Below are 20,798 nucleotides of genomic sequence, written 5' to 3' on the forward strand. Positions count from 1 at the left end.
ATTTGTGTAAGCAAGACACCCACAAAATTGAAGTTTTGACAACTTGTGATCCCAAGAGTGTTCCCACTTGTCATTAATATTCTGGGTTTCTCTCCCTGTTCTCTGTTCCTTCTCAGATTGTTCTGCTAATTTGCGCTCACCTTCCAGGTCATCAATCCAAGGACATTCTTCCTTTGAATGACCCTTCTGTTTTACAGAAAGAACATTCCCATAGGGCCAGTCGGGTTTCTGCCCTACCTGGTTCGTTTAAAGACTCTTCGCTTTCTGGCTGCCTATAGGGACAGCGGTTTTCTTTGTGCCTATTCTCTGTACAAAGGACACAAAAGGAGATGGTCTTAATTAGGGATGTGAATCGTTTTAGGACGATTAAAATTATCGTCCGATAATTTTAATATCGTCTTAAACCGTTATGGAACACAATACAATAGAGATTCTAACGATTTATCGTTATAAATCGTTAGAATCGTGAGCCGGCACACTAAAACCCCCTAAAACCCACCCCCGACCCTTTAAATTAAATCCCCCACCCTCCCGAACCCCCCCCAAATGACTTAAATAACCTGCGGGTCCAGCGGCGGTCCGGAACGGCAGCGGTCCGGAACGGGCTCCTGCTCCTGAATCTTGTTGTCTTCAGCCGGCGCCATTTTCCAAAATGGCGCCGAAAAATGGCGGCGGCCATAGACGAACACGATTGGATGGCAGGAGGTCCTTCCGGACCCCCGCTGGACTTTTGGCAAGTCTCGTGGGGGTCAGGAGGCCCCCCACAAGCTGGCCAAAAGTTCCTGGAGGTCCAGCGGGGGTCAGGGAGCGATTTCCCGCCGCGAATCGTTTTCGTACGGAAAATGGCGCCGGCAGGAGATCGACTGCAGGAGGTCGTTCAGCGAGGGTTCCGGCGCCTCGCTGAACAACCTCCTGCAGTCGATCTCCTGCCGGCGCCATTTTCCGTACGAAAACGATTCGCGGCGGGTAATCGCTCCCTGACCCCCGCTGGACCTCCAGGAACTTTTGGCCAGCTTGTGGGGGGCCTCCTGACCCCCACGAGACTTGCCAAAAGTACAGCGGGGGTCCGGAAGGACCTCCTGCTGTCCAATCGTGTTCGTCTATGGCCGCCGCCATTTTTCGGCGCCATTGCTGAAGACAACAAGATTCAGGAGCAGGAGCCCGTTCCGGACCGCTTCCGTTCCGGACCGCGTAAATCCCCGGAGAAAGGTAAGGGGGGGGGGGTGTAGACAGGGCCGGGTGGGTGGGTTAGATATAGGAAGGGAGGGGAAGATGAGGGGAGGGCGATAGAGGATTCCCTCCAAGGCCGCTCCGATATCGGAGCGGCCTTGGAGGGAACGGGGGTAGGCAGCGCGGCTCGGCGCACGCCGGCTATACAGAATTCATAGCCTTGCGCGCCGATCCAGGATTTTAGTGGATACGCGCGGCTCCGCGCATATCTACTAAAATCCCGCGTACTTTTGTTTGCGCCTGGAGCGCCAACAAAAGTACGCCAACGCGCCTTGTTTGAAAATCTACCCCAAAGCTTTAAAGCCACATTAAAGCTAGAAGATATGAGACCATTTAACCCCTTAAAACTAACATTAGAATTTTAAAGGAGATCCTTCATTTGATAGGAAGCCAATGTAAATTCTTAGACAGGTGATATATGCTCATGAATCGGCGACCAGTTATTTTTCTTGTGGCTGAATCTGAACAAGTTGTAGGGCCTTTAAAGATTTTTGTGGGATAATCGAGTGCAGACAATGCTAGAGAATGAACATCTGTTCTTAAATTGGACTCACTAAGGAGTGTTTGTAATCTTTACAGCATGTTTATCGTTTCTTTCAGCAGAGTCTCCATTAATTTTCCTACCACCAAGGTGAGGCTAACTGGCCTGTGGGTTTCCAGCCTCCTCTCTGCTATCACTCGTATGAAGCAGGACCACCACCGCACTTCCCCAATCTCACGGCATCGCTCCCGGTTCCAGGTCATTCAGCGGACCCGTCAGGACATCTCTGAGTTCCCATAGTATCCTGGGATGTACCTCTTCTGGCCCCATGGCCTTATCTACGTTCCGTTTTCCTAGCTCTATCCATGCATTCTCTTCTTGAAAAGTAGTTGTGTCTGTCCCTTTTCCTTCTACGGTCTTGTCAATCAGCGACAGTCCTTCTCCAGAGTCTTCATTAGTGAAGTATTAGTTTAATATTTCTGCCATTTCTTTGTCTCTACACATTGCTCCTTGCCACTTTTCAATTTCACTATGCCACTTCGGGCTTTCCTTCATTCTCTGATATATCTGTAAACTGCTTTGTCACCTCACTTTACCTCTGGCAATCCTTTCTTCCACTTTACCTTTTGCTTTTCTGATTTCTTTCTTCGTTTCCCTCAGTTTCACCAGGTAGTCTTCCCTGTGTTCCTCTGTTTGGGATCTTTTATACTTCCTTAATGCTGATCTTTTTGCCTTTATTTTTGCAGCCCCTTTGAGAACCAAATTGTTTTCTTTTTCCTTGTACTTTTGTTTACTTTTCTAACATATAGATTTGTTGTCTTAGTAATAGCTCATTTTAATTTGGCCCACTGTTGTTCCACCTTGCCCATTTTCTCCCAGACTTCCAGTTTTTCTTCGGGTATATCCCCATTTTGTCAGAATCCATATTTTTGGAATCCAAAACTCGGGTCTTCCTTGTGACTTCTCCATATCTTATTTGTAATGTCTAACAATACCATTTGATGATCACTTGTGCTCAGGTGAGCACCGGTCTGGACATTACAGGCATTATCCCCATTTGTGATTATTAGGTTGAATATCACACCTTTCCTTGTGGGTTCTATTACCATTTATCTGAGCAGACATGGTTTAATGGGAAAATGTCAGCATGGTTTTACCCAAGGCAAGTCTTGCCTCAAAAATCTGCTTCACTTTTTTGAAGGAGTTAATAAACACGTGGATAAAGGTGAAATGGTAGATGTAGTGTATTTGGATTTTCAGAAGGCGTTTGACAAAGTTCTTCATGAGAGGCTTCTAGGAAAAGTAAAAAGTCATGGGATAGGTGGCGATGTCCTTTCGTGGATTGCAAACTGGCTAAAAGACAGGAAACAGAGAGTAGGATTAAATGGACAATTTTCTCAGTGGAAGGGAATGGGCAGTGGAGTGCCTCAGGGATCTGTATTGGGACCCATACTTTTCAATATATTTATAAATGATCTGGAAAGGAATACGATGAGTAAGATAATCACATTTGTAGATGATACAAAATTATTCAGAGTATTTAAATTACAAGCTGATTGTGATAAATTGCAGGAAGACCTTGTGAGACTGGAATTTTGGGTATCCAATTGGAAGATGAAATATAATGTGATGCATAAAGGGAAATATAACCCATGCTGTAGTTACATGATGTTAGGTTCCATATTAGGAGCTACCGCCCAAGAAAGAGATCTAGGCATCATAGTGGATAATACTTTGTAATCATGTGCTGCCAGTCAAAAAAGCAAACAGAATGTTAGGAATTATTAGGAAGGGAATGGTGAATAAAACAGAGGATGTCATATTGCCTCTGTATCGCTACATGGTGAGTCTGCACCTTGAGTATTGTGTATAATTCTGGTCGCCACATCTCAAGAAAGATATAGTTACGATGGAGAAAGGTACAGAGAAGAGCAACCAAAATGATAAAGGGATGGAACAGCTCCCCTATGAGGAAAGACTAAAGAGGTTAGGACTTTTCAGCTCGGAGAAGAGACGGCTGAGGGGGGGGGGACATGATAGAGGTGTTTAAAATCATGAGAGGTCTAGAATGGATAAATGTGAATTGGTTATTTACTCTTTCAGATAATAGAAGGACTAGGGGGCACTCCATGAAGTTGGCATGTGGCAAAATTAAAACTAATCGGAGAAAGTTCTTTTTCACTCAGCGCACAATTAAACTCTGGAATTTGTTGCCAGAGGATGTGGTTAGTGCAATTAGTGTAGCGGTGTTTAAAAAAGGATTGGATAAGTTCTTGGAGGAGAAGTCCATTACCTGTTATTAATTAAGTTGACTTAGAAAATAGCCACTGCTATATTACTAGCAACGATAACATGGAATAGACTTAGTTTTTGGGTACTTGCCAAAGTTCTTATGGCCTGGATTGGCCACTGTTGGAAACAGGATGCTGGGCTTGATGGACCCTTGGTCTGACCCAGTATGGCATGTTCTTATGTACTTATGTTTAGAGCCCCTTGAAGAACATCCCTGTCTCTCTACTTCTTGTAGATTCTGCAGAAGGGATACTTTGGTCTACATCCAGCAGATTAAAATCTCCAACGTGCAGCACTTCTTTCTTTTTCCTCACCTTTTGGAGTCTTTGATCAGATCTCTATCCTATTCTTCTGTTAACCTTTTCTTCCTTTACCTTTTCAGCCACTAATTTAAACAAGCACAGTGACCTCTTTTTTTTTCTCTTACATTTATTTACTTTTTTGTTAAAAAAAAATGTGTTGCCCTTACAACATCTCCTTGTAGTTTTGACCACTGCTCTTCTTCTCCTAGCTTAACCCATCCAGTTGATACCTTCTTGATGTACTCATTTATTTATTTGTTTTTATATACCATCGTTCGATCTGGCATTCACAACGGTTTACAGTGTAACGAAGTTCCAGTAAGAATTATACTACTTACTTTACATTGTAAAGTCATATCATTTTTAAACATTTTAACATGGAATAACTGGTAACATATTACTAACATTTTCGCTAACATAAGTAACGTTTACTGACATTTAACTAACTTTTTTATTTGGTGTCATTAGTAATATTTAACATTCTGACTTGTTGTCGATGGTGATGTTTTACATTCTAACATTTTGCATTCTGTCATTTTAACTTGGTGTAGTTAATAGCATTCTACTTAGCATCTTCAGGTCATTTAACATAGTAACTTTGAGTCATTTGTAGCATTGTAAGTTAGGAGGACTTAGTAGAGAATAATAGCAGGGTCAAACAGTGGTATAACAATGTGACATTTATATGGAAACATAGAATATAATGGTATGACTAAGTAACGCAGAGTGCAATAGGATGGTCGACTGTAATTTGACAGTGTAACATTTGACAGCAGTAATTTAACATCATCTTAACAAAGTCCAGGATCCTTGCCTTTGAATGAACCACTTCTGTCTGTACTCTAATACTGAACCACACCACCCTGTGACCACTGCATTACTGAACCACACCACCCTGAGACCACTGCATTACTGAACCACACCACCCTGTGACCACTGCATTACTGAACCACACCACCCTGTGACCCCACTGCGTTGCAGTTGATCCCCCACTTTGACTTCAGAAACACTATCCCCATTTGTAAGCACCAGGTTAGGTTTCACCCTCTCAAATGTGGGTTCTGTTACCAGTTGCCAGAACAGTTCTTTCTGCAGACAATCCAAGGTCTCCCTGTGTCTAGATGACACCGTAGCTGGGATGTCCCAATCAGTATCTGGCAGATTGAAATCACCTAACAAAAGCACCTCCCCTTTCATAACCATTTTGTGAAAATCTTCCATTAAATCTCTATCCATTTCCTCTGCCTGTGAAAGAGGTTACTATATCTCACCAATATAAATGGATGTTCCATCCCCTCTTCCTGATTAGCCCACAGTGCCGCCTCCTTATCTCATAAGCCCTTCAATTCTGTTTTAATATTATTTTTTATATATAGAGCCATTCCTGCTCCCTTTCTTCTTACCCTATCCTTCCTGAATAGATTTCTATATCCCAGTCATGGTTCCCTGCAGATTTTTTGTTGGAATTTTTTAAATAAATTTAAACAAAATTAAAATAAAGCGTATTTTCTGTTGACACCAGTGTGAAAGGTGGAATTTGATCAGTTGTTTCCCCGCTACAAGATGGCCACCTGTCTCTTCCTATTCATATTCAACAGATAAATAGAGGACTTTGGTTTCCACTGTTCTCAGCCTGTCACTTTTCACAAGCACTATTCACTAGCAGTGCTTGTTTCTTTGTTATAAAACTGCAATGAAAATTGTGCAAGGAATCAAAACAGCTAAATAGACACTTTCATAAAAACACAAAGTATACATTAAAGCACAAGTGGAAAATGTATTTTTGAAGATGGTATTTTTTTCTGGAAAATTCAAGCAAACTCTACATGTGTGTGTGTGTATTTTTGGGATCGGAGTTTCTTTATAAATGAGATTGTCTGTCTGTAAGTGCAGTCACATGAACTGCCCGAGTCGCCATCTTTCCAAGAACCAAAGGGATGACATTGTAGGGGTTGGCACTGGATTTTAATCATGTAGTAAGATGTCCTTTTCACACAGTCTGAATTGTGGCCTTTGTGTTCTCAGAACCTGGTGGCGGGAGTGAAACAGATTGCCGAGTTCTTCGGATATCCTCTGACTCAAGATCAGATCCAGGAGATTGCAAACAGAGGCACTTTTCAAAGTATGAAAACGAAATCCCAGGAGACATATGGCCAATTTGGTCAGGTCCTTTTTCGAAAAGGTAAAATTCCAGACTGCAGTCATGAATTTCAACATTTCTCCCCTAAGAGAGTTGCATAGGATCAAAATGAGAATGTTACGGTCTTTGTAGAGAGAGTTTCTCTACAAAGATCTCTTTTTGGCCACTGATCATTTGACTGCTAGCTTAGAACTGAACATTAAAAGGTAAATTTTCCTTAGGGTGCCTAACTACAAATGTATGTATGTGCTTTTAAGCTTTCATAAACCCAGCCAAAATGCAAGATATCTGCATCCAATGTGTATGAATATCAGTTTGTGCAGCTAAGATTGCAATACACTTACACTGTGCCAAACAATGATGTAAAATACAGTACGTATGTTAGCATATGTAAATGCATTTTACCCATGTAAATGGTGTTTTGAAAATTGCTACAGTATGTGCCATTGAATTGTAAGTAGGTTTTACCTGCGTTAAGTGGTTTTTGAAACATGCTATGATAGTATGTTACATTTACATGCGTAATTCCTTTGAAAATTCACCTGCATGTATGTATATGTTTTATACTTAAATGTATGAATGTAGAGGTCCATATTCAGATGCTGGCTTGCTAACTTTGCTAGATATATGGAACTGAAGAAGGACTTTGTAGTCTCCAACCATGTTCTCAAAATGCTCCCTGGGATTCCTCTTTTTAATGTTGCTACAAGTACACAATTTGTACTACTATCATGGATTAGGCCAATCTACCCGCATTCCTCTCTAATCTACTTGTGTCCATCCTGGGTAACATTTGCAAACCGGTAACTGTCTAGCAGAAGAGATGAAGCACTTTTATCAGTGATTGAAGGTTTTTCCTTTTAATATAGAAACATAGAAATGACGGCAGAAGAAGACCAAACGGCCCATCCAGTCTGCCCAGCAAGCTTCACACATTTTTTCTCATACGTACTTATCTGTTTCTCTTAGCTCTTTGGTTCTATTTCCCTTCCACCCCCACCATTAATGTAGAGAGCAGTGATGGAGGTGCATCCAAGTGAAATATCAAGCTTGATTAGTTAGGGGTAGTAGGGGAAGTAACCGCCGCAATAAGCAAGCTACACCCATGCTTATTTGTTTTACCCAGACTATGTTATTCAGCCCTTATTGGTTGTTTTTCTTCTCCCCTGCCGTTGAAGCAGGGAGCTATGCTGGATATGCGTGAAGTATCAGTTTTTCTTCTCCCCTGCTGTTGAAGCAGGGAGCTATGCTGGATATGCGTGAAGTATCAGTTTTTCTTCTCCCCTGCCGTTGAAGCAGAGAGCTATGCTGGATATGGGTTGAACGTGAAGTATCAGGCTTATTTGGTTTGGGGTAGTAACCGCCGTAACAAGCCAGCTACTCCCCGCTTTGTGAGTGCGAATCCTTTTTTCTTCTCCCCTGCCGTTGAAGCAGTGAGCTATGCTGGAATTGCGTGAAGTATCAGTTTTTCTTCTCCCCTGCCGTTGAAGCAGGGAGCTATGCTGGATATGCGTGATTAATCATTTAGGTTAAAGTTTGCTTAAGAAATGATCTTGTGGTTGGTAACTAGACTTACAAAATAGAACAATGATTTTTAGTTTCCAGAAATACCATCAATCATGGGATACCTTTATAAATACTAGACAGAGGAGCAGGTACTAGAGAGAAGAGAATTGGCATGGCCCCATCTCTGAACTGTACAGTGAAGCACTGACCAGTGATCTTATGACACTGTTGTCTAAAGTGGCACTTTTTAACAACTGAGAGAATTCCCAAACTGAAAATGGACTGAAATTCCACTAATATTGGTAGCCACTTATTTAGTGGCTATTTGGCACTAGGTAGCACTAGAGCAAAATGTTTACATTAAACTACCCTTTCCCACACACTCATCCAGTCACCACATACACATTTAGGAATCTCCAAGCTGTTGACCCTTGCATTTTTTCCACTGCTATTTCATCTCTCTTTTCCTCCACAACTTTGTCTGAATCTATTGATGAAGCAGTTTCTTCTTACAACACTATACTCTCTTCTGACTTAGACACTCTTGCCTCTCCTCTTACCCATCCTATAAGGTGCACTAAACCCCAGCCTTGGCTCACCCCTAGAATTCGCTACCTACATTCCTTTGCCTGCTCTCAGAATGTATCTGTCTTCAATCCCATGCCTATACAGACTTCATACACTTCAAATTCATGCTAACCACTTTCCAGTCTGCTATTGCACTTGCCAAACAAGACTACTATGTCTATCTGACAAACTCTCTCACATCCATCCCTCGCCATCTCTTTGCCAAGATTCACAAAATTTGTCTTGAGTTCTCAACTTTTTTACTTTTACCTGCCTCTCCCCCACTTCTTTCCTTTACCTTTCCCCTAGCCTCCACCACTCTCTCCTCCTTTCTTGAAGTCACAGTGGAGGAAACTGCTCGTCTTCTCTCTTCCTCCAAACTACTACTTGTTCCTCTGACCCTGTGCCCACCCGATTCCTCAGCTCCATCTTCACTGCAGTCATCCCTTCCATTTGTCACATCCTTAATCAATCACTCTCCAGTGGTACTGTTCCTGCTGCTCTCAAACGTTCATACCATTCCTTAAAGAACCCTCACTGGATCCTACTTGTCCTGCCAACTATCGTCCCATATCCTTTCTCCCTTTTGCTTCCAAAGTGCTTGAATGTGCTATTCACCACTGCTGTCTTGACTTTCTTATATCAAGTCATTCTGGATCCATTCCAATCTGGTTTTCACCCTCTGCATTCGACTGAAACAGCTCTTGCCAAAGTTTCCAATGACCTGTTTATGGCTAAAGCCAAAGGTCTTTACTCTGTCCTTATCCTTCTTGATCTAACTGCTGCTTTTGACACTGTTGATCACTACCTACTCTTTGATGCAATATCCTCCATTGATTTTCAGGACTCTGTCCAATCTTGGTGGTCTTCTTGCCACTCCCATCGATCTTTTAGCATTTCCTCTGGTGGTTCCTCATCTACTACCATTCCACTAACAATTAGTGTGCCTCAGGGCTCCGTCCTGGGCCCTCTTCTCTTCGCACTATATACTAATTCCCTTGGTGCTCTGATTTCCTCTCATGGCTTTCAATACCATTTTTATTCTGATGATGCCCAGATCTATCTTTGTACACCAGAAATTCCACCAGAAATCAAGTCCCGGATCTCAGCATGCCTGGATGTCCCTCTGCCACTTTAAACTCAACATGGCCAAGAATGGAGTTCCTTATCTTTCCCCCCAAGCCCACCTCCCCTCTTTCTCCTTTCTCTGTTTCTGTGTATAACATGGTTGTCATCCCAGTCGCATTAGCTTGTAACCCTGGAGTCCTCTTCGACTCCTCTCTGTTCTTCTCTATGCATATCCAAAACACCTCTAAAACATATCATTTCTTTCTTTATAACATTTCCAAAATCCATCCTTTCCTTTCTGAACACACTACCAGACCCCTTATCCACTCTCATCTCCTGCGAGCCATCTCTCTCCACTGCAATCTGTCCTAAGTTCAGCTACATGACTTATCTTTCACCAAAGTCGCTATAATCACATAACCCCTCTTCTGAAGTCACCGCATTGGCTCACTATCTGCTCCTGCATACATTTCAGGCTCCTTTTTCTCACCTACAAATGTCTTCACTCTGCAGCATTTCACTACCTCTCCTCTCTTATCTCTCTCTACACCCCTCCTCGTGCACTCCGCTCGTCAGACAAGTCACTCCTATCTGTGCCCTTCTTCTCTACCACCAATTCCAGACTCCGTGCTTTCCACCTGGCTGCACCGTGTGCTTGGAATAGCCTTCCTGAACTTATGCGTCATGCTCCCTCACTTGCCATGTTTAAATCCCATCTAAAGACCCACCTTTTTGAAACCGCTTTTAAATCTTATGCCTGATTGTCTGCTTTTAGTTTTGTTAACTAACTCTCTTTTCTTTTTAAATACCCCAAGTCTCTTGTCCTGTATGTTTGTCTTATTAGATTGTAACCTCTACTAGGCAGGGACTGTCTTTTTATATGTTTGTACAGTACTGCGTATGTTGTGTAGCACTATAGCAATGTTAAGTAGAATGAGGAGTAGTAATCTGTTTTTGGGGCATATGTAATAAGCAGTGATGACCCTAGTGTGGCTTTTAACTCCTATTTTTGACTTGATTTTTCAGGGCGAAGACAACCCCAGTATGTAAAAATGTTTTAGCGCTTAAAAATCATGTGGTGAAACAGCAGTTAAAACTCACACTAGGATTAGTACTTCTCCATGCAAATTGCAGGGTAATCAGTTAGCAATTACCCTGCAGTGCTGGGAAGCATGCTAAATGACAGACATCTTTTGTGCAGATTGTTTTACTATGGGAATTAATTCTGGAAAAGAAAAGGAGTTAAACTGCCTGTAGTAGTGCAGGCTGAACAAGTGAACCTCTTCCCTCCTTTCCAGCTACCTAGCCAAAATGTGAAAAGTAGTATCCCAAGGCACAAATTCCCACCCGTCCCTTCCAGTAATCCAAGTTAAAGTTCCCATGGAATAGGGCTGAGCTGGTAAACCCCTTCCCTCCCACCCACCTCCGTTAAAATATAACTGTGGCCCAGGGCACGTATTCCCATCCCTCCCCTGAGTTAAATCTCAGCCTGGAGAGAGGGTTGAGCATGAAAGTACACTCACCTACCCATCTGAAAATGAAAGCAGCAGCACCTGTTTCCAACCCTCTCCTTCCCCAAATTCCCTACCCCAGCTGGAGGAGAAGACCCTTCTCCTGCTCAGCTGCCCCTACAGCTCTCAGCTGTACTTGCATTAATATTAATCACTTCCCTAGCTGGCCACTGATTGGTTCCTTCACTGACAGCTGTCAGTGAAAGGACCAATCCCCATTCAGAGCTCACGCTGGATGCTGCTAGGAGCAGATGTACTATGCTGCTGGCAGTCTTGGGAGTATTAGTGCTTCCGGATTCATTAATGATCTGAAAAAGGGAGCTTGTAAGCAAGATGATCAGATTTGGAGATGATCCAAAATTATTCAAAGTGGTTAAAACACAAGTAAACTGAGGAATTGCAGGAGGACTTGTGACCTGTAGTGGGGAGAGGAGAAGTGCCAGTAGGATGTATCAGAGTGCACATTCCATTTCAGATGTGTTGTCTGCAGAAAGGAGATTCAAACATGGAACTCCAAACCCAGCACTGCAGCTGAGTCAAGGTCCCCTGTACCGTTCTGAAGGTTTGAATGATACTGCATGGCAAAACAAACCGAAGAACACGAGACTGAAAAAAACTATGAAGTTCATATTCAGTCACTGGCCAGATTGCAAAATTAGCTGGATAAACTTATCCAACTTACTGTGGAGATATATTCAGTAGTACAGCCACACTATTGAACATAAATGGCTATCTTAAAGAAGGCTGGAAACTTTGTCTGGCTAACTTTAGGACAGCTTTTTGATATGACCAGAGTTAGCTGGCTAAGTTATCTGGCCAACTCTGAGTTCTCCAGCTAAATGCCTCTAAATATGGACCTCTAGATATCTAAGGATGTATTTAACACTGAATATCACTTCCTTATACTTCTTTATTTTCTCTTCAAAGGTGATATTGGAGACTGGAAGGAACATTTTTCTCCAGCTCAGAGTGAGGAAATGGATGCCAGCTTTAATAAATACATAGCAGGAACTAAACTGGGAGCTAAAATGAAGTATGATGTTTACTGCAAGGCCTAAGTGTGCCAATATAATTTCTAAAATAACTGCCATACCACACAATGGACCTGAATTCTCTGTATAAATATTTTACTGATTTATCTTATTTTCTTTACATTGATCTTAAACTCATGCTTCCAGTTTTATGTCTGTAGCCTGAGTTTGCTTTGTGCATGTATAAATTTCAACTAAGACTATACTAATCCCAATTTTTTGGAATTTTTGTATGAGTTTTATATTGTTTAGTATATAATGAATAATGTTAATAAAATAATTATATGTCACTTGCAACGTCCAGTGGTATTGTCCTTTCAAGTTTTTAGACATTTTTGTGAAAAAAAACCCTCAACCAGCCCAATTCTAAGTTCTTGCTGACATATGAAGTGCTTGCAATCTTTGATTTGGTAAGGCATCTTTTATCCTTTGTATATATCCACTGGCATTTCCAGGTTAATATATATCCCAGGTTAATATATATAAAAAACCCTCAACCAGCCCAATTCTAAGTTCTTGCTGACATATGAAGTGCTTGCAATCTTTGATTTGGTAAGGCATCTTTTATCCTTTGTATATATCCACTGGCATTTCCAGGTTAAAGCATATGCTCTAATCCCGTTAAATTATTCGTATCATGTTATATTTATTCTACCTGCCTCTATCTTCCTTCCAGCCTCCAAGTTTTCCATTCCTTGTTGATTGTAACTTTGACTTATTCCTTTTCCTTTGTTATCTATTATTTACCAGAATTGTTACCTCAGTTTACCCTTTGTTAAAATGTAAACCGATCCGATATGGTTATCTACTATGAAGGTCGGTATAAAAAACTGTTAAATAAATAAATAAATATAAATGAGATAGTTGTGAGATGACATTTATTTTATATTTTTAAGCAAGACTATATTTGTTTCATTACAATTCAAATTCACTAAGAGCCTGATTCTAAAAAGCATTTACATGCAAAAAGCTGAGTTTTAAACATGTAAATGCATTTTACTCGAGTAAGTGGGCTTTTGAAAATTGCTACAATGGTGAAATTTATACATACCAGATAATTTCCTTTCCTTTATTCCTAGCAAACCAGTTCACACTTGCGAGGATTCCCCCTCTTGCCAGTACGTGGAGGCAGAGAACTTTTTCCACTTTTTTTTTTTTTTTTGCTTATGTCACACACACACTATATATATATCCTGGGATAGCTGGGTGGCTTCTCAGTAGCCTCTTGCCCTAGCCTATTAAGTTCTTAACCCCCATTTTTTTTTTCAGGAGGGTACTTGGACTGATCTGCTAGGACTAAAGGGAAGGAAATTATCTGGTAAGTATAAATTTCACCTTCCTTTTCGTTCTGTAGATCAGTCCACACCTGCAGGATGCACCCAAGCAGTAAGTAATTCAGGTTGGTTTAGGCCTTAGAGGCCTCCAACACTCGTTTGCTAAATTTCAGATCCTCTTCTGCCTCCAGGTCAAGCCTATAATGCTTTGTGAAAGTATCCCAGGAGGACCATGTGGCTGCCCTACAAATATCCTGAGGCATTGCAGACCTACTCTCTGCCCACAAGGTTGCCTGATCTTTAGTAGAGTAGGCACACAAAGCCCTCTGGGCCTGCTTCCCCTGTGCAATATATGCTACCAATATCGCTTTCCTAATCCAGCATGCAGTTGAGGGCTTAGAAGCTGCTTGGCCCCTTTTTTGGCCCTCCAATAGGACAAACAGCCTGTCAGTCTTTCTGAATTCATTGGTGACCTTTAAGTAATTTAGCAGAATCCTTCGGACATCTAGCAGGTGATGACTCCCCCCTGTCTCTTCCCCCTCTGTTCTCATCAGAGCTGGTAAAACAATCACCTGATTAAAGTGAAATTCTGACACCACCTTAGGTAAGAAGGATGGGACAGGATGAATAACTAATCTATGCATGTGGATCGACAGGTAGGGCTCCCTACAGGTCAAGGCCAGGATCTCCGAGACCCTCCGGGCTGGCCCATATTGCTACAAGAAAGACTGCCTTTAAAGTGAGGTCCTTTAATTTTGCCCCTCTGAGCGTTTCAAAGGGTGCCTTGGATAAGGCCCTAAGCACTACATTAAGGTCTCACTTAGGTATTACCTGGTACTTTGGAAGCCGCATGCATTTTACTGCCCTCAAGAAATTAGCTTCCTTGTACCTGGCCCTAAAACAGGCTAATGCTGCCACCTGCACTTTGAGAGAGTTTAGGGCCATCCGGCAGAAACTGCAATATTTCCCTTGTTCTTGCTGTGGTTGGGGAGACCTTTTTCCCTCTGCACCACTCTTCAGAAACTTTCCAGATCCTATCATGTCCTCATAAGGTAGAGTGTCTCCTAGACCTTAACAAGGTGGCTACTACTGCCCTTGAATAGTCTTTTTTTTCTCTAGCTTGTCCATCTCAAAAGCCAGTCTGTAAGATAATAACGATCTGACTTTCCCCTCCTGACTGGGCCCTGCCCGAGCAGGCTCTCTGCTTTCCCTAGTTTTAGAAATGCATCCCTGCTCAGCCTCACTAAGTCTGCATACCAGGGGCTGGATCATTCTGGTAGCCAGTCTATGGCTACCAGAATGATCCAGCCCCTGTGTTCTGCTGCTTTTTTCAGTACCCTTGCTATTAAGAGTAGTAGTGGAAAAACGTATAGCAGCTGGTCCACCTGCTACAGTTGGGCTAGAGCATCTACTCCTTTTGATTCCTGTTCCTGGTGTCTGCCTTGGTATACCTTCCCATTGCCATCAAGTCCCATTCTGGCCTTCCCCACCTCCCTACTCTTGAAAATGCTTTCTCTGCTAGTTCCCATTCTCCCTAGTCTAGTGCATGCCTGCTGAGGTAGTCTGCCTGTATATTCTCCTTCCCTGTTATGTAATTGGCTATTAACCCTGCCATGTTCTTTTCTGCCCAGCTCATTAGCTGTTCCGCTTCTTCATCTAACTGTCAACTTCACATGCCTCCTTGCCTGTTTATATAGGCCCCCTCTGTGGTGCTGTCGGAAAGGACTCTTACCAGCTTTGCTTTGACCCTGGGGCTTAGGTATTTCAGTGCCATCCTTACTGCTCTCAGCTCCAACAGGTTCATTGAGGCCTCACTCTCCTTGGCTGACCAACTGCCCTGCACCACCTGTCCTTTGCAATGCCCCCCCCCCCCCCCCCCCACAACCTAACCTGTTGGCGTCTGTTGCTAACGTCATCTAGTCTGCCAGAACTAGATTGACCCCTGCTAATAAGTTGCCTTCTACTAGCCACACACTTAGGATGGCCATGACCTTGGAGGTAAGCCTGAGCCTTTCTCCATATCTCTGTATGCTGGGGTTCCATCTTGAGAGCCATGCTCTTTGTAGTGGGCGTATATGAGCCGTTGCCCATGGGACCACCTCTAGGGTTGCTGCCATCAACCCCAACACCTGTAGGTAATCTCTTGTTGCCAGCTTCCTGGCCCCTATAAGCTTCCTCACCAGATATCTCAGTTTGTCTTCCCTATTCTGCTTAAAAAATCTTTGCCCTCTCGGTGTCGAACTGGGCCCTCAGGTAAACTAACCTTTGGGTTGGCAGTAAATTGCTTTTGGGCTTGTTTATTACCCAACCTAACTCCTTGAGGAGTGTTCTCACTCTCCTTGTGAAGCTCCTGCTCTCCTCTGACATGGCTCTAATCAGTTAATCATCTAGATATGGGTGCACTGGAATACCTTCCCTGCTTAGTGCTGTTGCCACTACTAACATTATCTTCATAAAGGTTCTTGGTGCTAAGTCTAGTCCAAATGGCAGAGCTTTGAACTAATAAAGGTCCCCCAGTGCTGTGAATCTCAGGTATCTGTAATGCAATACTCTGACGAGGATATGTAAATATGCTTCTGCTAGGTCCAGAGCAGTCAGAAATTCCCCCATTCTGACTGCCCCAATGACTGACCTCAATGTTTATATTCTGACTTTTCTCACCTTGAGGGCTCTGTTCACCCTTTTCAAATCTAACACTGGGCGGAACATCCCTTCTTTCTTGAGGACTGCAAAATATAGGGAGTAACAACCCCTCTCTGAGACTGGTGCCGGTACTATCACTTCTAGTGCCACCAGCTTGTCTATGGTCATTCTGATTGCCTTGCCTTTCTCTTGTGACCTGCAGGGAGATGCCACAAAGAATTCTGGTACTGGGGTAGCCAACTCCAGGGAGTACCCTAGGTGGATCACCTCCAGGACTCACCTGTCCCTGGTGACTTGGGCCCATTCCTTGAAAAACTATATTAAGCAACCACTCACTGGAGGAGGTTTGGAGTGGGCCCCCTGACCATCACTTAGCCCCTTTGAACCCTCCGGGAGCTCTGGGGGCTTTGTCTCTGACCCAGCCCTCCACTACTTGAAAGGGCTGTCTCAGCTGGGGTCTAAAACTCTGACTGCCCAGGACCCTCACTTGCCTAAACCCCCTAAATTCCTTGACTTGTTTAAAAGTCCTTAAGGGACCTCTGGGCCTATCCTCCAGGAGTCTCTGTGGCTTTGAATCTACCAGGCTCTTCATTAGGGCATCTAATTCCTCCCCAAAGAGGAGTCGCCCTTTGAAGGCCTGGATGCTTTGCCTTGATTTTGAGGGTGCATCTTCCGCCCAATGTCTGAGCCACAAAAACCTCCTTGCCACTACCACCGATGCCATCTGCTTGGCTGAAGTTCTGATCAGATCATAAAATGCAACTGCCAGAAAGGTGGTCCCTGACTCTATTCTGGTCATATTATCTCCAGGGCTCTCTGCTATACCTAGCATTTCTTCCTGGAGCTGCTGGAACCATTTGACCAATGCCCTGGCTACATAGTCGCCACATACGGCTGCTTGTAAAGACAAAGTGGCTGTCTCAAATGCTTTCTTCAAAGAAGCTTCCACTTTTCTATCCTGTGCATCTCTTAAGAAGGTGCCACTTTCTACAGGTATAGTCGTCTCCTTCAACATTGCTGCCACTGGGGCGTCTACCTTCGGAACCTTTAGTAATCTATCTACCTCCCCCTACTGTAGTAGGTAGAGGCAGTCAATTAAGAATCTGGTCTTCAGGGCTGAATCAGGCATGACTCATTCCCCCTTGATCATCTACTCTATCGAAGGGTGGAGGGGGAAGGCTTTTGCTGGTTTCCTTATATCTCTAAGGAAGGGAATTCCTTGCACATCCTTTTTCTCCTCCTTATCCTTGCCTGACACCTGCAGGCTTAAGGCTTGCATAACCTTTACTATTAGGAGGCTCAGTTCTTCTTTCCTAAACAGCCTCACTGCTGCTCCTCCTTTACTCACCTCCTCTTTCACAGGAGCTTACTCTGGGAGTTCTAAATATTCTGCATCACTGTCCAAGCCACCAGGGAAGGGCAAGGGGAGCGACAGGGGAGTTCCCTCTGTCCTAGGTTTCTTTAAACCTGGTGCTTGTGAGTCCAATGGGGAACCGCTTCCTGAGGGGCCTACTAATACAGTCCTCCTTTTGGCTTTCATATCTTTATAGGCCTGGTGCATCAGTAAAATGGACTGTGGAAAACTCAGTTTCTTGCACTGTCTTGCCTTCTTCCCCCCCCGCCGGGACTTCTCTCTATTACAGGGTATGCCTGCACCTCGACTGCATCCCCTCACAATGGGCCCTCTGAGCTGACGTTAGCAGGGCATCTGCCTGCAGCCCACCCCTCCCCTCATCATCTGCTTTACCTTGTTTTCCGGTGACTCAAGTTTATCACAGGGAGGGCAAAAGGAGCCCGTGATGGAGCTTTGTTTTCTTGTTCTGCATTGTGCGCATTTCTGGCCCCTCATGTCCGTGTCTTGCCGCTGGAGTGGGAGAAGCGTGTTGTCTGCTGCTGTGGCCAAGGACGGCAATCGCTCCCTAAGAGCACGTGCCTCCCCCTCCTGGAACTGCTCTCTGCAGACCGTGGCTTATTCAGGACTACTCCGAGGGTTGTTTTTTTTTCAAAGGGTAAGAAGGAGGTTTCCCTGGAGTCCAAGCCTACCTTGCGTTCTATCCCTCACCTCTTCTCTATTTTTATTTTATTTTTTTTATAGTTCCCAGCTATTCCAGTACATACCCACACCTAACCAGAGGCAGAGAATTACTGAGGAGCCACCCAGCTATCCCAAGAGACTAAATGCTCAGTAGAATCTATATGGGTGGAAATCCCATGTGTGTTGGGTAAGAGTATAGTGATAGGAGTATACTACCATCCACCTGAACAAAATGGTCAGACAGATGATGAGATGCTAAGAGAAATCAGGGAAGCTAACCAATTTGGCAGTGCAATAATAATGGGAGATTTCAATTACCATCCACACAACAGTGCAAGTAAATGTAGTAGTCCCAAAGAAGTTCATCAAAGGATTTATTATATTATCACATTGTTATGCGGCAACTCCACTGACTTTAAACAACAGTCTTTACACAGGGGTCCCCCGACACGGACCCGTGTTTCGCCGAGGCTGCGTCGGGAGGGACATAGGGCTTCAAAAAGAATCTAAAAAGAAAGTACATACATACAGGGACTGTATTAAGCAATGGACTAGACAGCCGACCAGAATCAGACAAGAGTATTACAAAATTCATACCTTAATGTAAATATTTCAGACGTGGCAGGGAGTGCGCCTAACCAATGTTCAAACTGACCTTTAAACATAACGGAGTAAAGGCGCGTAGGGGAGAGCCAATCACGAGACTCCAGCGAACCAATCAAAACCCTCTGCTGACCCCAAGGCGCCAAACGCAATCAGACAAACAAATGCCATTCAAGTTCTCTGTTAAGACCTGACGGTATTAGTGTCTAATGTGTGGATCCATCTCTGTTCTTTTCGACCAAGGTGTTCTGAGTAGTCACCACCCCGGGAGGGGCGTGTGACCACTTCCACCACAAAGAAGAAAAGATCAGAGATGGAGTGTGACAAATGTTCCCAATGTTCTACTAGGGGCTCACTCTCCCGAGAGTTCCTAATGTTAGAACAATGCTCAATAATGCGGGTCTTCACCATCCTGGTAGTTTTGCCAACATATAACAAAGGGCACGGGCATTTTATCACATATATCACCCCTTGCGTCATGCAGTCTGACAGAGCCCGCAAGTGAACCATTTTCTTCGTTACAGGGTTCTCAAAGGACGACAGCGTATCAGTATGACAACACATAGTACAGTGTCCACACGGTCTATGGAGTCCCGGCAACCGAGTCTGAATACTCCCAGTCAAAAATTCAGTGTGAACTAATCTATCCCTAAGATTCCTGCCCCTACGGTATGTGAACCTCAATGGGTCATGGAACACATGTTGTAAAGACAACGCCTGCCAATGTTTACGAACTATACCAGTAACAGCCCTACTCAGGGTAGAAAAAGGTAGTATACAATTATTCACTTTACTCTCCCTGCCCTCACACTTGGATCACATCCCTCCTTCTCCTTCACTTCTCTTCTATGCTTCATCTTTCACCTTCTAGTTCTCCCTGTCCCAACACTTCACTTCTTTAACTCTCCCCTCCATTACACCTCTTACCCTCCATTTCCTCTTCACTGGGTTGCTCCCCCCATCAACCTCCTTCCATCTGACTCCCTTCTTCCCCAACAGCCACCGCCTCCACACACATACCTCTCTCACCACAGCCCATCATCCCCACATTGATTGTCTCAACCCCTCTCAACTATTTCATTTCATTCATCTCCTCTCACATTCTCCCATCCCCTTGTTTGTCTCCTTTACCCTCTATTATTCCTACTCATACTTCTCCACATCACTTTCTCTGATGCGCGTTCCAGTCATTCCCTTGCATACCCTCCCCCTCTACTCCTTCCTCCCTCAATGTCATCTTCACTGGCTCTTATCGAACATGCTTCTCCATCACCCCTTCTGACTCTCACACACTAATTCCCCATCGTTCCTCTTTTCCTCTCTCTCTTAAACCCTTTCTTGTCCCAATTACTACCTTTGGCTCTCCTACACCTCTCGCTTTGTGTCACCATCCTGCACTTTATTGCCTCTAATTCTGCCACCCTCCTTACCCCCATTGCCACCTCTGAGTCGCTCTTACCTGCTCCATCATCACCTCTGCCCCACACCCAGATCATCCCTGGCTCTCTTCTCTCCCCCCACCACCTCTAGCTTTCTGTCACGCAGACCCTTTCCCTTGGGCCCTCTCTCTCACACTTCATTACCACCAGGTTTCTTTGCAACCCCTCACCAGATACTGTGCCCATGTATATCCCCACACATTTCCCACATGTTTTCATGCACCCCCATAACCTAGCTCGCTCTTGGTGCCTCAAAAGACCCAAGTCTGCATTGCTGATTTCAGAGAGATGGGGGAGGAAATTGCATTCACCTTCCCTTCTCATGCTCCCTTCCAACAATCTCCCCTCCAACCTTCTCCTCACCTCCCCCAACTTCCACCTCCTTCTCATTTCCCCCAACATTTATCCCTTCTCCCACCACCCCTCTTGCATCACTAGCATTCACCCCCTCTTCACCTCTCCCCATCAATCACTTACAGCTCCCTAATTGTGCTCAAGGCTAGAATGCCTCCTTCCTCCTCCCCTACTGTGCCCTTAGCTGAATCCAAATCCTGGGATCATAGATTGCGGCTGCCTGTGTCTGGTCCAACCCCATATTCTCCTGTGAAACAATGGGACAGGGGAGGAGGAGATGAGACCTGAGGACACAGCAGATTACACTGTGCTTTAATCCAGT

General features: G+C 44.0%; 2 protein-coding genes across 2 annotated transcripts in view; one reads left to right on the forward strand and one right to left on the reverse strand.

Moving 5' to 3' along the window:
* LOC115087341 (sulfotransferase 6B1-like) overlaps positions 1 to 12,418 on the forward strand; it is a 124,434-nt gene extending 112,016 nt beyond the window's left edge. The window contains exons 6-7 of the mRNA XM_029594438.1: positions 6,331 to 6,487; positions 12,025 to 12,418. Coding sequence (XP_029450298.1) covers positions 6,331 to 6,487; positions 12,025 to 12,155 — 288 coding nt within the window. The 3' untranslated portion in view covers positions 12,156 to 12,418. The remainder of the gene's footprint in view (positions 1 to 6,330; positions 6,488 to 12,024) is intronic.
* Positions 12,419 to 18,357: 5,939 nt separating this feature from the next.
* LOC115087340 (zinc finger protein 10-like) overlaps positions 18,358 to 20,798 on the reverse strand; it is a 49,467-nt gene continuing 47,026 nt past the window's right edge. The window contains exon 6 of the mRNA XM_029594437.1: positions 18,358 to 18,586. Coding sequence (XP_029450297.1) covers positions 18,576 to 18,586 — 11 coding nt within the window. The 3' untranslated portion in view covers positions 18,358 to 18,575. The remainder of the gene's footprint in view (positions 18,587 to 20,798) is intronic.

Source organism: Rhinatrema bivittatum, chromosome 3, assembly GCF_901001135.1.
Source record: "Rhinatrema bivittatum chromosome 3, aRhiBiv1.1, whole genome shotgun sequence".
In the NCBI taxonomy this organism is placed as follows: Eukaryota; Metazoa; Chordata; class Amphibia; order Gymnophiona; family Rhinatrematidae; genus Rhinatrema; species Rhinatrema bivittatum.